The sequence below is a fragment of the Macaca mulatta genome, chromosome 11, assembly GCF_049350105.2.
Source record: "Macaca mulatta isolate MMU2019108-1 chromosome 11, T2T-MMU8v2.0, whole genome shotgun sequence".
Lineage (NCBI taxonomy): Eukaryota > Metazoa > Chordata > Mammalia > Primates > Cercopithecidae > Macaca > Macaca mulatta.
This window is the reverse complement of record NC_133416.1, coordinates 129,538,942-129,554,344: the sequence shown is the minus strand read 5'-3', so window position 1 is coordinate 129,554,344 and position 15,403 is coordinate 129,538,942. Positions and strand designations below refer to the sequence as shown.

Below are 15,403 nucleotides of genomic sequence, written 5' to 3'. Positions count from 1 at the left end.
CCCAGGTAGCTGGGACTACAGGCACATACCACCACACCTGGCTAATTTTTTGTGTTTTTAGTAGAGATGGGGTTTCACCATGTTGGCCAGGATGGTCTCGACCTTCTGACCTCGTGATCCGCCTGCCTTGGCCTCCCAAAGTGCTGGGATTACAGGTGTGAGCCACCGCGCCCAGCCTTCTTTTTCTCTTGAGAGTGCCTTCTCCATGTTCTAGATTAAATCATCTTCTCCTTGTCCTGTTAATGGAGGCATGTCCCAGGGCTCCATGCTTGACTTCCACACCTCACACTGCTCGTCTCTTACTGGCTTATAGTTTTATCTGCCACAATACCTTGATGGCACCCACATTTACGTCTGTAGTTCCCTCCTTCACGCTCCAGATGCACACGTCCGATGGCCTGCTGTATGTCTTCAGCTGAGCATCCATAACGCTTCCCATTCACTATGTCAAAAGCTGAATCAGGCCGGGTGTGTGGCTCACACCTATAGTCCCAGCACTTTGGGAGGCCAAGGTGGGTGGATTGCTTGAGCCCCAGAGTTCAAGACCAGCCTAGGCAACAGAGCAAGATCTTAATTCTACAAAAAGTTAAAATTCAAAAGTTAGCCAGGCATGGTGGTGTGCTGTGTGCCTGTAGCCCCAGCTACTCAGGAGGCTGAGGCAGAAGGATCTCTTGAGCCTAGGAGTTTGAGGCTGCAGTGAGCTGTGATCACACCACTGCACTCTAGCCTAGGTGACAGAGTGAGACCTTGCCTCTTAAAGAAAACAAAACAAAACAAAACCAGCCAACCAACAAGCAAAGAGCTAGAATTCATCACCTCACCCAAGCCCCAAAGGCCTTAGGCCTGTAATCCTCTCAGTTTGTACCAATGTCATTCTTCCAGCTGCCCAAACCAAAAACCTAGAAGTTGTCCTCAACTCTTTGCTCTCCACTATCCCCATATCCAATCAAACACCACTTCTGGCCTGGCGCCATGGCTCATGCCTGTAATCCCAGCACCTTGGGAGGCCAAGGCAGGTGAATCACAAGGTCAGGAGTTCAAGACCAGCCTGGCCAACATGGCAAAACCCCATCTCTACTAAAAATACAAAAAAAAAAAAAAAAAAAAAAAAAGGCCAAGTGTGGTGGCTCACACCTGTAATCCCAGCTACTCAGGAGGCTGAGGCAGGAGAATCGCTTGAACCCAGGAGGTAGAGGTTGTGGTGAGCTAAGATCGTGCCACTGCACTCCAGCCCAGGTGACAAAGCGAGATGCTGTCTCAAAAACAAAACAAAACAAAACAAAACACAACAAAAAGTCACCTCTTATGTATTTTCCCTCCTAAACATTTCTACAATCCATCCACACCTCTTCATCTCCACTGTCACTATTACCCTGTTCTCACGCCCACCTTTGTGCATGCTGATTTTGAGGTATCAGTGGGACATTGAGGTGGACATTTAGTTCTGGAGTGTGAAGGAGACAGACACTAAAGTATGAGGAATCCAGATCACGGGTGGAGTCCATGGAGCTGGGGAGAGGGGCAAAATGGATCAGGATGAAGTTGTTTTAGGAGAGGAACAAGAGGTTGTCAGGAAAGTGGAAGTGGTTGGCAATGTTTCATGCTATAGATGGGTTATGTAAAATGAAGGCTGAAACCCCGGGAAGGCTGACAACATGTGGTCTCTGGGTACTGTATTAGTTCTCTATTGCTGCCATAACAAATATCACAAACAGCAGTTTAAAACCACAAATGCAGCCAGGTGTGGTGGCTCCCACCTGTAATCCTAGCACTTTGGGAGGCCAAGGTGGGTGGATCACTTGAGGTCAGGAGTTCAAGACCAGCCTGGCCAACATGGTAAAACCCCATCTCTACAAAAAATACAAAAATTAGCCAGGCATGGTGGCACGCACCTGTAATCCCAGTTACTTGGGAGATTGAGACAAGAGAATTGCTTGAACCCAGGAGGCAGAGGTTGCAGTGAGCCAAGATCATGCCACTGCACTCCATCCTGGGCAACAGAGCCACACTCCATCTCAAAATAATAAATAAATAAATAAAACCACACATGTGGCCAGGTGCAGTGGCTCGTGCCTATGATCCCAGCACTTTGGGAAGGTGAGGTGGGATTGCCTGAGCCCAGGAGTTCAACACCAGCCTGGGCAACATGGTGAGACCCCATCGCTACAAAAAATACAGAAATTAGCCAGGCATGGTGGTGGAGGCCTATAGTCCCAGCTACTTGGGAGGCTAGGGTAAGAGGGCTACTTGAGTCTGGGAGGTCAAGGCTGCAGTGAGCTGTGATCATACCACTGCACTCCAGCCTGGATGAGAGAGCAAGATCCTGTCTATTAAACACACGCACACACACACACACACACACATTTTCTTTCTCATAGCATCTGTAGGTCAAAGTCTAGCATGCCATGGATAGATTATTTGCTCAGGAACTCACTGAACTAAAATAAAGGTGCTGGCTGGCTAGGGTTCTCATTTAGGTCTCAGCATCCACTTCCAAGCTCAGTGGTTATTGACCAAATTATTTCCTTCTCGTGCTTTCCACGCTGCCCCCACCATCTTCAAGCCAGCAACAGCAGGTGAGCTCTTCTCTCGCTTGGAATCCCTCTGACCTCCTCTTCTGCTTGATGGGCTTGTGGGATTGTGTTGGGGCGGCCCAGGGAACCCAGGAAAATCTATTTTAGGTAAACTGAATAGTAACCATGACCATACCTACAAAATCCCTTTTGCCATGCAATGCAACATAATTATGGCAGTAAACACCTGCGGATGAAGGTCATGCCTACCATGGACTCTGCTAGAGGATTTTGATTAAATTAGTGGGGTGGTGAAAGCCATATTGTGGTGGTTTGGGAAGTAAAGAAAAAGTCAGTGGTGGCTGGCGGCAGGGGGACTTGGGAGGATGGGTGGGAGGGCTTCCTGGTGTGTCCCCTCTGTGCATCTTGGGTTCTATGGGCCGCCCAGACTGACCTCATCCCAACATGGTGAAGCTCCATCTCTACTAAAAATACAAGAATTAGCCAGGCATGGTGGTGCATGCCTGTAATCCCAGCTACTCAGGAAGCTGAGGCACGAGAATCGCTTGAACATGGGAGGTGGAGGTTGCAGTGAGCTGAGATTGAGCCACTTCACTGCTGCCTGGGTGACAAAGTGAGAGTCTGTCTCAAAAAGAAAAAAAAAAAATGCTACTACTAATAATAAATAAAGTGCCTCAGGGCCAGGCATGGTGACTCATGCCTGTAATCCCAGCACTTTGGGAAGCCAAGGTGGGAGGATGGCCTTGAGACCTCTCCAAAAAAAACAAAAGACAAAACAATTAAGAAAAGAAAAAAATAAAGTGCATCCGATCCTTTGTTTCCCTACTGAAAGCTGTCCAGCACTGCCTCGTCACATGCGGAATAAACCCGGGCTCTTTGTCCCAGCCTCAGGCCTCTGTGATGGGGCCGCAGCCTGCCTCCCCACCACCCTCCTGTCCTCTCTCGTCACCGAGGCTGCCATGACCCTCTTCCCATTCTAGGAACAGCATCGAGCTCATTTTTGCCTGAGGACTTTGCACTCCTGTCCTGTCGCCTTGGAACACTCTTCTCCCAGGTCTTCGCAGGACCAGCTCCTTCTTGTCTTTCAGTCTCTGCTTCAATGTTGTCACCTCTCAGAGAGACTTTTGCTGATCACCTGACTAAAAGTATCCCGCCCGTCACTCTCCAACCGTAGCAGTGCCTTCTAGCTTATTTATGAATGTTGTTGCTATTGTCTGCCACGGCCCACCGCAATGCCGGGCCCACAAGGGCGGGGACCCTGTCTAACTTCTTCGCCACTATTCCCAATACCCTAGAAAAGGGCCTGATCAAAGCTGGCACTAAAATATGAATAAGGAGGCCGGGTGCAGTCGCTCATGCCTGTAATCTCAGCACTTTGGGAGGCCAAGGTGGGAGGATGAGCCCAGAAGTTTGAGACCAGCCTGGGCAACATGGTGAAACCCTGTCTCTACGAAAAAATTTTAAAACTTAGCCAGGCAGGCTGGGCGCGGTGGCTCACGCCTGTAATCCCACCACTTTGGGAGGCCGAGGTGTGCGGATCACCTGAGGTCGGGAGTTCAAGACCAGCCTGGAGAACATGGTGAAACACCATCTCTACTAAAAATACAAAAATTAGCTGGGTATGGTGGCACCTGCCTGTAGTCTCAGCTACTTGGGAGGCTGAGACTGAGGCATGAGAATTTATTGAGCCCGGGATGCGGAGGTTGCAATGATCAGGCCACTGCACTCCAGCCTGAGTGACAGAGCAAGACTCCATCTCAAAAAAAAAAAAAAAAGATATGAACAAGGATTTCAAGCAATAACTCTGGAGCACAGCCTCTGGTTCTGGGCCCTGAGATTGCAGAGGCACGATGGAGAGTCCAGTGATGTCCAAGGATACACGGAGTTGAGATGAAGCCTTCGACCCACCACACTCACAGCAGTTACGGGGCCGTCCCTGCACACCGGCGTGGGCATATACTGCAGAAATTTCCAGAGATACCGCATTCCGCACATCTCATGCCAGATTCGCATTTCCTCCCCAGAAATTCCCTGTGGGCGCTGGCCTTGAACTCCTGGACGTCACCTGCTCCTTGGTGGTACGGTTGTGTCTGTCAACCCTGGGCTTCGAAAGTTTGTCTAGTCAAATCAACAGGTTCCTTCCACGAAGAAAGGCAAAGATGCATGCATGTGTCTTTTTGTGAAGTATGTGTGTGTCTGAGTCAGGCATCTGCCCACCTTGAGGGTAACCTCAGCATTTCCTTTCAGCCCTTTCACTCAGCCGTGGCCAGCAGAACTTTGTGTGTTTTCTGGAGAAAAGCTGAGTAAATGGTTTTGCCATGGGCGGGACGCTGACTGCTCTTCCTCCTCACCCTGGCCCTTTATATATCTCCAAGCAGCCATGGCGAACACATCTGGCTCCAGAAGCCCCCACCGAAGCTGGCCTTGCTCTCTCTCGCCATGGCCTCTCACTCAGGTATTGCTCGCTGGTCCTGGTGCTTCCGGAGTCTTGGGCATCATCTTATCTCACCAGGAAGATTCTGGAAGCACTGCCCCCAGGGTTGGCTCAGCACAGCTGCAGGGGGAGCCGGGGTGGACAGGGGTGTGTGATGCATGCGTTCACGGCATCGTTCTCTCTCCAGGCCCCGCGACGTCCGTGCTGTTTCTGCTCTGCTGCCTGGGAGGCTGGCTGACCTCCCACACGTTGCCCGTCCATTTCCTACAACCAAGTGATATACAGAAAATAGTCGAGGAATTACAGTCCCTCTCGAAGATGCTTTTGAAAGATGTGAGTGCTCTAGAGATTTCTTTTCTAAACGATTTCTTTAAAATGCCTTCCATTGCCCTCCGAAGAGGTTCATCTCTCCAGACCTGAAGCCAGAGCTGTGGCTATGCCAGGAAGGGATGGGGGCAACTAGACAGGAGAAGATGGCTTTTTTTTTTTTTTTTTTTGAGATAGAGTCTCACTCTGTCGCCCAGGCTGGAGTGCAGTGGCGCGATCTTGGCTCACTGCAACCTCTACGTCATGGGTTCAAGCGATTCTCCTGCGTCAGCTTCCCGAGTAGCTGGGAGTACAGGCACATGCCACCACGCCTGGCTAATTTTCATATTTTTAGTAGAGACAGAATTTCTCCATGTTGGCCAGGCTGGTCTCGAACTCCTGACCTCAAGTGATCCATTTGCCTCGGCCTCCCAAAGTGCTGGGATTACAGGCGTGAGCCACTGTGCCCAGCCAAGATAGCTTTGATCAAACAAACAAATACCCAAACTTGGAAGCAATTCATGAAATTGGCATTACCCTTCTCATCTGCCTTGGCATTTAGACTTTAGCCTTGGCTTTTATAAAAGGCAGAGGTTGTTACCAACCAAAGATGACTGGGCAGTTCAGGTTGATGAGGTGCTGCTGGCAATTTGGTCTGACTCAAAAATGGTTAGTCCTTAGAAAGAGGGCAGGGAGGGAGTGGTCTAGACTCCTTGGTTTGTTTGGGAAAACTCTCCCCTGTATCTTGGATGCCTTTCTGGACAAGCCTAACACTGTCCTCTCTAAGTGGGGCGTACGTGGCTTTAACACAGAGTACAAAGGGCGGAAGTCCATGGAAGGCCAGATGTGCTACAGTTTCCACCACCCTGAGCACGTGAGAGTAGGTTCTGGAAGGCTGGGGAGGCCTCAGCTGGATGGGTCAGTGGTTCAGAGCACAGGCTTCAGGACTGCAGCCACCTAAGCTCTAGTTTCATCTGGAAATGGGGTTACTGATGGCACAGCCTCATAGGGTTGTGACATTGATCAGATAAATATATCCACCAGGCGGGTTGTGGAGGAAGCATGCAAACATTCACTGTCAGGACTTGCAGCTGTTATTGCAAACCCAACACTCACCATTTCTCCTCATTCCACAGGTGAAGGAAGACAAGGGGGTGCTCGTGTCCCAGAATTACACGCTGCCGTGTCTCACCCCTGACGCCCAGCCGCCAAACATCATCCACAGCCCAGCCATCCGGGCATATCTCAAGACAATCAGACAGTTAGACAACAAATCTGTTATTGATGAGATCATAGAGCACCTCGACAAACTCATATTTCAAGATGCACCAGAAACAAACATTTCTGTGCCAACAGACACCCATGAATGTAAACGCTTCATCCTGACTATTTCTCAACAGTTTTCAGAGTGCATGGACCTTGCATTAAAATCGTTGACTTCTGGAGCCCAGCAGGCCACCACTTAAGGCCATCTCTTCCTTTTGGAATGTCAGGAACTTAAGGAGCCTTAAAAAGATGACTGACAGCTAAGTGTGGGAACTCTGCCGTGATTCCTTAAGTACATTTTTCCAGTGAATAATCTCAGTGACCCCTCAGATGGGCTAGTCCTGGGAGGGCTGAGATGTAAATTTGTGAATTACCTTGAAAAACATTAGGTTATTGTTATTAGTCTTGGTATTTATGGAATGTTTTTCTTCAGGAGGCTTAAATCTTACTTATGATACCTTTGTGAGGGCAGGAGGTGGCAGCTATGTTAATTTATTGATATTTATTGTACTAAAAGTTGTTAATGCTCCCTGCGGGAGCCCTTGGAATCTATTTAATAAATTATATTGAATTTTTCTCATAATCTGTGATGCGTTTTGTGAGGGGCTTGACATTGGCAAATGGGACTCCAAGCTGGGTAGCGTTGTGGCAGAGGGCGGATGGACATGCTCTAGAAAGAGGTATCACTTTACCACTGTCATTTCTTCCCACTGGACAGGCTCAATAAAAAATAATGACCCTGAGCTGGGCACTGTGGCTCACACCTGTAATCCCAGCACTTTGGGAGATAAAGGCAGGAGGATCACTTGAGCCCAGGAGTTCAAGACCAGCCTGGGCAACATAGTGAGACCCCATCTCTATTTCAAAAAAGAAAGAGAAAAAAACTAATGACTTTGGCGGGGCATGGTGTCTAGTTTCATCTGGAAATGGCAATGGTGATGGCCACAGCCTCATAGAGTTGTAACACAGATCAGATATCCCAGCACTTTGGGAAGCTAAGGCTGGAGGACTGCTTGAAGCCAGAGTTTCGGACCAGCCTGGGCAACATAGCAAGATCCCATCTCTAAAAAAACCAAACCAAACCAAAACAAAAAAATCAGCATGGTGGTGTGCTACTTGGGAGGCTGAGGTGGGAAGATTGCTTGAGCCCAGGAGTTCGAGGCTGCAGTGAGCTAGGACAGTACCACTCACTCCAGAGACAAAGCAAGATCCCAGGAGCACAGGGATTCCGCGAACCACCTGGTATCCTTTAATGAACTCCCATTCTGATTCAATTCGCCAGAAGAGTCATTTAATGCTGTTGGATTGATGGATTGACCTAGGAGCTCCCGTAGATCTCGCGCAGGCTCAGCCTTTCTCCTTCTGTCACTGAAAGCCCGCAGTTCTGGAGATGACTCAGCCATGGGCCGGGGGACTCCGCTGCACTCTTCTCACTAAAACCACTGCATTGCTCTTGCAGAGGAAACCTTTAGAAGTTGCTAATTTCTCCTCACCTTCCAGGTCCTCGGATGAAGAGGCAAACCCACGAGTGAAAACAAGCTCGGGGCCCTCTGAGCTCTGGGCCCCATGACTGAGTAGGTCACAGGCTCGTGAAGCTGGCCCTGCAGCCCGGAATGAAGCCTGCATGCTCTACCCAAAGGACGAATAGAGCATTTGCTTCGCGGGTTTGCAAAAAGATGACCATATGTCCTTTCAAAGAATAAGGTAAATACCCACAAGTTCACTGTGATATAAACAAATATATATATATTTTTTTTTTTTTGCCAGGTGCGGTGGCTCATACCTGTAATCCCAGCACTTTGGGAGGCTGAGGCTGGTGGATCACCCGAGCTCAGGAGTTGAGACTAGCCTGGCCAACTTGGTAAAACCTCATCTCTACTAAAAACTACAAAAATTAGCCAGGTGTGGTGGTGCACACCTGTAGTTCCAGCTACTAGGGAGGCAGAGGCAGGAGAATTGCTTGAACCTGGGAGGCAGAGGTTGCAGTGAGTGGAGATTGCACCACGGCACTCCAGCCTGGGCAACACAGTGAGACTCCATTTCAAATTAAAAAAAATTTTTTTTTTTAAATTCAGTTCCTCAGTGTCCACATCTTGAGTGCTCAACAGCTGCACTGGCTAATGGCGACATTATTGGGTAGCACAGACACAGAACATCTCCATTACCACAGGCAGTTCTATTAGATGGCATTGTTCTCAGAGAATGGAACTTTGTTTGACGTATTATGTATTATTCATTAGGTCCCAGGGTCTTTGAACTTAGAGAAAACAGATAAGATGCAAACGATCTCTACCAAGTAGAGAAGATGACTCCAAAGGTTATGGTCGTATTGACTGTAGGGCGTGAACCACTTTCGCATCTAACAGAGCTGTTTGATTCTGGCATTCTTTATCTTCATTGACAACAGACAGACAGACACCAGTATTAGTCTCTCATCTCCTCCTTTGAATCAGCTGCGTTATGCTGATTCCCTCAACACCGAGTTGAATAAAAGCTTGACATATGCCCACTCTGGGGAAGGGTTGTTTGGTGGGCAGCAGGGCCTGCTGTCTGCTGCAGAAGCTGAAATGTGACACTTGTCTTTCCAGCCTCCCTCGTAGCTAGGCTGTGGGCCTGAGACCGCGGCAATGCAATCAGACTTCAAATCAGACGCTGGTGACATGAAGCAGCAGAGGTGGTGGCAGGTGCTTCGTTTCAGGGAGAGGTGGCAATTGCAACAAGATCCCCTCTCTGGAGGAACAGGGGCTGAGCCCTCAGTGGCCGCCTGGTGCTCCCCACCCTGGGTTCCCCATGAGCAACAGGCTCACAGGGATTCCGCGAACCACCTGGTATCCTTTAATGAACTCCCATTCTGATTCAATTCGCCAGAAGAGTCATTTAATGCTGTTGGATTGATGGATTGACCTAGGAGCTCCCGTAGATCTCGCGCAGGCTCAGCCTTTCTCCTTCTGTCACTGAAAGCCCGCAGTTCTGGAGATGACTCAGCCATGGGCCGGGGGACTCCGCTGCACTCTTCTCACTAAAACCACTGCATTGCTCTTGCAGAGGAAACCTTTAGAAGTTGCTAATTTCTCCTCACCTTCCAGGTCCTCGGATGAAGAGGCAAACCCGCGAAGCAAATGCTCTATTCGTCCTTTGGGTAGAGCATGCAGGCTTCATTCCGGGCTGCAGGGCCAGCTTCACGAGCCTGTGACCTACTCAGTCATGGGGCCCAGAGCTCAGAGGGCCCCGAGCTTGTTTTCACTCTCTGTTCTCATCACTGTCTTGAAATGCTTAGTGATTTCTAAACAAAGTGCACAGCCGGTACCGCTGAGAGGGAGGTGAAATGCAGATTCCCAGGCTCACACCCAGAGGTTCTGATTTAGTCGTTTTGGCTGGGCCCTGGAATCAGTTTTTTTTTTTTTTTTTTTTTAAACAGAGTCTTGCTCTGTCGCCCAGGCTGGAATGCAGTGGCACAATCTCGGCTCACTGCAGCCTCTGGCTCCCGGGTTCAAGCGATTTACCTCCCTCAGCTTCCTGAGTAGCTGGGATTACAGGCGCGCGTCACCACGCCCAGCTAGTTTTTGTATTTTTAGTAGAGATGGAGTTTCACCATGTTAGCCAGGCTAGTCTCGAACCCCAGACCTTATGTGATCCACCCACCTCAGCCTCCCAAAGTGCTGGGATTACAGGCGTGAGCCACTGTGCCCAGCCCGGAATCAGTATTTTAAACAGTTTTTTTAAACATATAATTTATATACTGTAAAGTTAGTCCATTTAAAGTGTATAATTGGGCCAGGTGTGGTGGCTCACACCTGTAATCCTAGCACTTTGGGAGGTTGAGATGGGCAGATCACTTGAGGTCAGGGGTTCATGACCAGCCTGGACAACATGGTGAAAGCCCATCTCTAATAAAAGTACACAAATTAGCCAGGCGTGGTGGCGTGTGCCTATAATCTCAGCTACTGGAGAAGGTGAGGCAGGTGAATTGCTTGAACCTGGGAGATGGAGGTTGCAGTAAGCTGAGATCATGCCACTGTACTCTAGCCTGGGTGACAGAGTGAGACTCCGTCTCAATAAATACATACATACATACATACCTACAGTTTACAATTAGATGTCTTTTGTGCTTGTTTTGTTTTTTTTAATGCAGATGAGGTCTCACTATGTTGCCCAGGTTGGTCTCGAACTCCTGGGCTCATGCCTTCCTCTCACATCACTCCTAAAGTGCTGGGATTACAGGCAAGAGCCACCACACCCAGCCACAATTTGATGTTTTTAAAGATATTCACAGTTGTGCCACATCACCACTATCTAATTCCAGAACATTTTTATCATCCCCAAAAGAAACTGTACCATGCTGGGTATGGTGGCTCACCTGTAATCCCAGCACTTCGGGAATCCGAGGTGGGAGGATCGCTTGAGCCCAGGAATTCGAGACCAGCCTGGGAAACACAGCAAGACCCCATCTCTGCAAAAAAATAAAGAAACTTCATGCCTATGGGCAGGCACTTCCCATCCCTCCCTAGCCTCAGCCCCTGGTAACCACTAAGCTACTCCCTGTCTCCATGGGTTTTCCTGTCTGGCCATTTCATATACAAGGAATCAGACAACATGTGGTCTTTTTTGGCTGTTTCTTTCTCTTAGCCTGGTGTCTTCAAGGTTCATCCAGGCTGCAGCCTGTAGCAGCACTCCCATTCATTGTGATCGCTGTTTTTGGCACAAGCCCCTGAGGCCTGATGCAGGGGGTCTACCTGTATGACAACATTTGACTTGATGCCTGTTTTCCCCACAGATTCTCAGAAACAAGAAAAATTTCAAAGGGAGATAGGGAAGGAGATTAGGGGCAGACATTTGTATGTAAATCAAGATCACCTCCCACAACATATGCGAGAGGAAAAAACCTAATTCATATTTGCCTTTCCCGAACGCAACATGGGACAGAACCCACCGCAGGGGTGAGTGTGATAACTCCTAAATTATCTGGAACGCAACTATCATAAACTCTCAAGTCACTAGAATTTATGTTGATGATAATCTGCCAAAACCTAGAAAGAGGCAAAAAGGACCTCACACCTGTAATCCCAGCACTTTGGAAAGCCGAGGGGGGCGGATCACCTGCTGTCAAGAGTTCAAGACCAGCCTGGCCAACATGTGAAACCCCATCTCTTAATGGCGGGTGCCTGTAATCCCAGCTACTCAGGAGGCTGAGGCGGGAGAATCGCTTGCATCCAGGAGTGGAGGTTGCAGTGAGCCAAGATCGTGCCATTACACTCCAGCCTGGGCGACTGAGCAAAACTCGTCTCAAAACCAAAACCAAAACCAAACAAACAAAAAAACATCAGGCACAGTGGCTCACTCCTGTAATATGCCAGCACTTTGGAAGGATGAGGTGGGCGGATCACAAAGTCAGGAGTTCAACACCAGCCTGGCTAACATGGTGAAACTCCATCTCTACTAAAAATACAAAAATTAGCCAGGCATGGTGGCAGGCACCTGTAAGCCCAGCTACTCGGGAGACTGAAGCAGGAGAATGGCTTGAGCCTGGGAGGTGGAGGTTGCAGTCAGCCGAGATCGCACCACTGCACTCCAGCCTGGGCGACTGAGCAGGACTCTGTCTCAAAAAAACAAAAATTTTAAAAAGGCCAAGCACGGTGGCTCATGCCTGTAATCCCAGCACTTTGGGAGGCTGAGGTGGGTGGATCACGAGGTTAGGAGGTCAAGACCATCCTGGCCAAGATGGTGAAACCCCATCTCTACTAAAAATACAAAAATTAGCCAGGCATGGTGGCACGTGCCTGTAATTCCAGCTACTCAGGAGGCTAAGGCAGGAGAATGGCTTGAACCAAGGAGTTGGAGGATGCAGTGAGCCGAGATCACGCCACTGCACACCAGCCTGGGGATAGAGTGAGACTCTGTAAAAAAAAAAAAAAAGGAAGAAAGAAAGAGGCAAAAAGACACCAATTTCCAGGGTGTATAGTGTGATCGAAACAGTCCAAAATAATTACTTTTAAAAATTCAGTACCACCGACTCACAGAGGAAAGGCTAACAAACAAACAAAACATCAAGAGTCACAGAGAAGAAAACGGTAATATGATAATATGATTTATTTATTTTAGGGGAACCTTTCTAAGATGGGGGTCAAAGCTTAAACCTGCCCAATTTATCAAGGAAGAACAGAGAATACAGAGCTGTAAAAAAGCAATTTTAAAGAATATCATTTTCCTTTTCTGGAGAATGAAGAGATGAGAGGAAAAAGAAGCCAGGCGTGGTGGCTCACACCTATAATCCCAATACTTTGGCAGATGGAGGCGGGAGGATCACCTGAGGTCAGGAGTTCGAGACCAGCCTGGCCAACATGGTGAAATCCCGTTTCTACTAAAAATACAAGCGGTGGGTACCGGTAATCCCAGCTGGGCATAGCGGCGGGTACCTGTAATCCCAGCTACTTGGGAGGCTGAGGCAAAAGAATTGCTTGAACCCGGGTAGTGGAGTTTGCAGTGAGCCAAGATCGCACCACTGTACTCCAGCCTGGGCAATAAAGAGAGACTCCATCTCAAAAAAAAAAAAAGACAAAGCAAATAGAAGAGGTAATCAGACAAAGAGAGACAAATGAGAAAAGAAGGAGGAGAGGGGAGACAAAAACAAAAAAAAGTTTGGCTGGGCATGGTGGCGCATGCCTGTAGTAATTCCAGCTGCTCAGGAGGCTGAGGCATGAGAATCACTTGAACGCAGGAGGTGGAGGTTACAGTGAGCTGAGATCACGCCACTGCACTCCAGCCTGGACGACAGAGCAAGGCTCTGTCTCAAAAAACAAACAAAACAAAACAAACAAAAAAAGAAAAGCTTAAATATAAAACCAGAAATTAAATAGGCAGTAAATGTGAAACTCTGCTCAACCTCACAAGTAACCAAGAAAGGCAAATAAACAGGAGGTTTTTTTATGCCTTCACATCAGCAGAGCTTTACAAGTGAGAAGGCCTGAGGGTGAGAAAGGCCCACTCAGTCACTTCTGAAACAGGCATCAGGGCCTTACAAAAGGATTCTGTCTCTACCCAGTAACCCTCTCCTGGAATTCCTGCCTCACATAATTTCCTAAGGGAATAATCCTAGATTTGGACGGGATATGCGCACTTACATGTTCACAGTAGCGCTGAGGGTAAAACCAAAACCAAACAAGCAAACCAAAGTGGAGGTGACCTGTGTTAGTCCAGGTCCTCTAGAAGCAGGGAACAAGATGGGATTCTTTGCCATACAAGAGATTCATCAAGGCCAGGCGTGGTGGCTCACGCCTGTAATCCCAACACTTTCAGAGGTGGAAGCGGGAGAATCACCTGAGGTCAGGAGTTCAACACCAGCCTGTTCAACATGGTGAAACACTCTCTCTAATAAAAATACAAAAATTAGCCGGGCGTGGTGGCAGGTGCCTGTAATCCCAGCTACTCGGGAGGATGAGGCAGGAGAATTGCTTGAACCTGGGAGGCAGAGGTTGCAGTGAGCAGAGATGGCGCCACTGCACTCCAGCCTGGGTGACAGAGTGAGAACGTCTTGAAAAAATACTGAATGCATAAAGAGATTCATCAGAGCTGGGCCTGGGAGGGAAAAGAGGAGGGAGCAGGGGTCTCGGGGAGCTGTCCCACCCCAGGCAGGTCTGACTTGCTGAAGGACTCGAGGGAGGAAGGAACGGCGGTTGGGGGCAGCGTCTCAGCCTGCGGTGCCATCCTGGGAGACTTCAGCATGAATGTGGGAAAATCCTCAGACAGAGGAGCCCAGGCCTCCCAGGAGCGAGCCAGCCTCCGCATCCCTGCCATGCTGTCTCTAGCTGGGAGAAGCCTGTGGGAAGTGGGGTCTCCATGTGCTGGGTGATGGATTTAGGGGCACAGCAGCTGGGGCCCTCGGTCCATTATACTTCCCAGAGCGGGAAATCTGAGGGGCACACTTTCACGGCCGCCATACAACCCCAATGACTGAAAATAAGGCAATGATCAAACAGTGGCCATTCAAAGTCATTTTCTCAAAGAATATTTGATGGCAAGGTAAATGCTTCAAGTATGATGTTAATTTATAAAAGCAGATTATAAAATATATTTTTGACGATCCCCCACTGAGTTAAAAAATATGTCTGTTGGGGGAACGCGGATGGAGCTGGAGGCCACTATCCTCAGCAAACTAATGCAAGAAGAGAAAACCAAATACCGCACATTCTCACGTATAAGTGGGAGCTAAATGATGAGAGCCGACGACCACAAAGAAGGAAACAACAGACACTGGGGTCTACTTGACGGGGAGCGTGGAGGAGGGGAAGGAGTGGAGGGAAGAGGGAGAGGAACAGAGAAGATAACTATTGGGTACTGGGCTTAATACCTGAGTGATGAAATAATCTGTATAATAAACCCCCATGACACAAGTTTACATAGTTCATTTTCTTTTTTTGAGACGGAGTTTCGCTCTTGTTGCCCAGGCTGGGGTGCAATGGCGCCATCTCGGCTCACTGCAACCTCTGCCTCCCAGGTTCAAGTGATTCTCCTGCCTCAGCCTCCCGAGTAGCTAGGATTACAAGCATGTTCTGCCATGCCCGGCTAATTTTGTATTTTTAGTAGAGACAGGGTTTCTCCATGTTGGTCAGGCTTGTCGTGAACTCACCACCTCAGGTGATCCGCCCGCCTCTGCCTCCCAAAAGGCTGGGGTTACAGGCGTGAGCCACAGCGCCCGGCAGTTCATTTTCATACCGCTATAAAGACATACCCGAGACTTGATAATTTATAAAGAAAAGAGGCTTAATTGACTCACAGTTCTGCAGGGTTGGCGAGGCCTCAGAAAATTTACAATCACAGGCAGAAGTGGAAGAGACACTTCTTACATGGCCGCAGGTGAGAGAGAGTG

At 48.8% G+C, this 15,403-nt stretch overlaps 2 protein-coding genes across 3 annotated transcripts in view; one reads left to right on the top strand and one right to left on the bottom strand.

Moving 5' to 3' along the window:
- LRRC43 (leucine rich repeat containing 43) overlaps nucleotides 1-15,403 on the bottom strand; it is a 41,035-nt gene extending 25,632 nt beyond the window's left edge. Inside the window, exons 1-3 of one of the 2 annotated variants that reach the window (XM_077955626.1) lie at nucleotides 15,311-15,403; nucleotides 10,898-10,990; nucleotides 6,391-6,518 (exon numbers count right to left, since the gene is read on the bottom strand). In XM_077955626.1, the coding sequence (XP_077811752.1) occupies nucleotides 6,391-6,393 (3 nt within the window). In that variant the 5' untranslated portion in view covers nucleotides 6,394-6,518; nucleotides 10,898-10,990; nucleotides 15,311-15,403. Of the gene's footprint in view, nucleotides 1-6,390; nucleotides 6,519-8,630; nucleotides 8,697-10,897; nucleotides 10,991-15,310 lie in introns of those variants that run through there. The other variant, XM_077955627.1, reaches the window with a different exon arrangement.
- IL31 (interleukin 31) lies at nucleotides 4,925-7,123 on the top strand. The gene is made up of 3 exons (XM_077955728.1): nucleotides 4,925-4,989; nucleotides 5,156-5,301; nucleotides 6,411-7,123. Exons 1-3 carry the CDS (start codon nucleotides 4,974-4,976, stop codon nucleotides 6,738-6,740), a joined length of 492 nt encoding a protein of 163 aa, XP_077811854.1. The 5' UTR covers nucleotides 4,925-4,973; the 3' UTR covers nucleotides 6,741-7,123.

What these genes read in the sequence shown, in the direction of transcription:
- IL31 (XM_077955728.1), top strand. An exon ending in CGAAGATGCTTTTGAAAGAT is followed by an intron (nt 5,302 to 6,410) that starts GTGAGTGCTCTA and finishes CTCATTCCACAG; the next exon opens with GTGAAGGAAGACAAGGGGGT.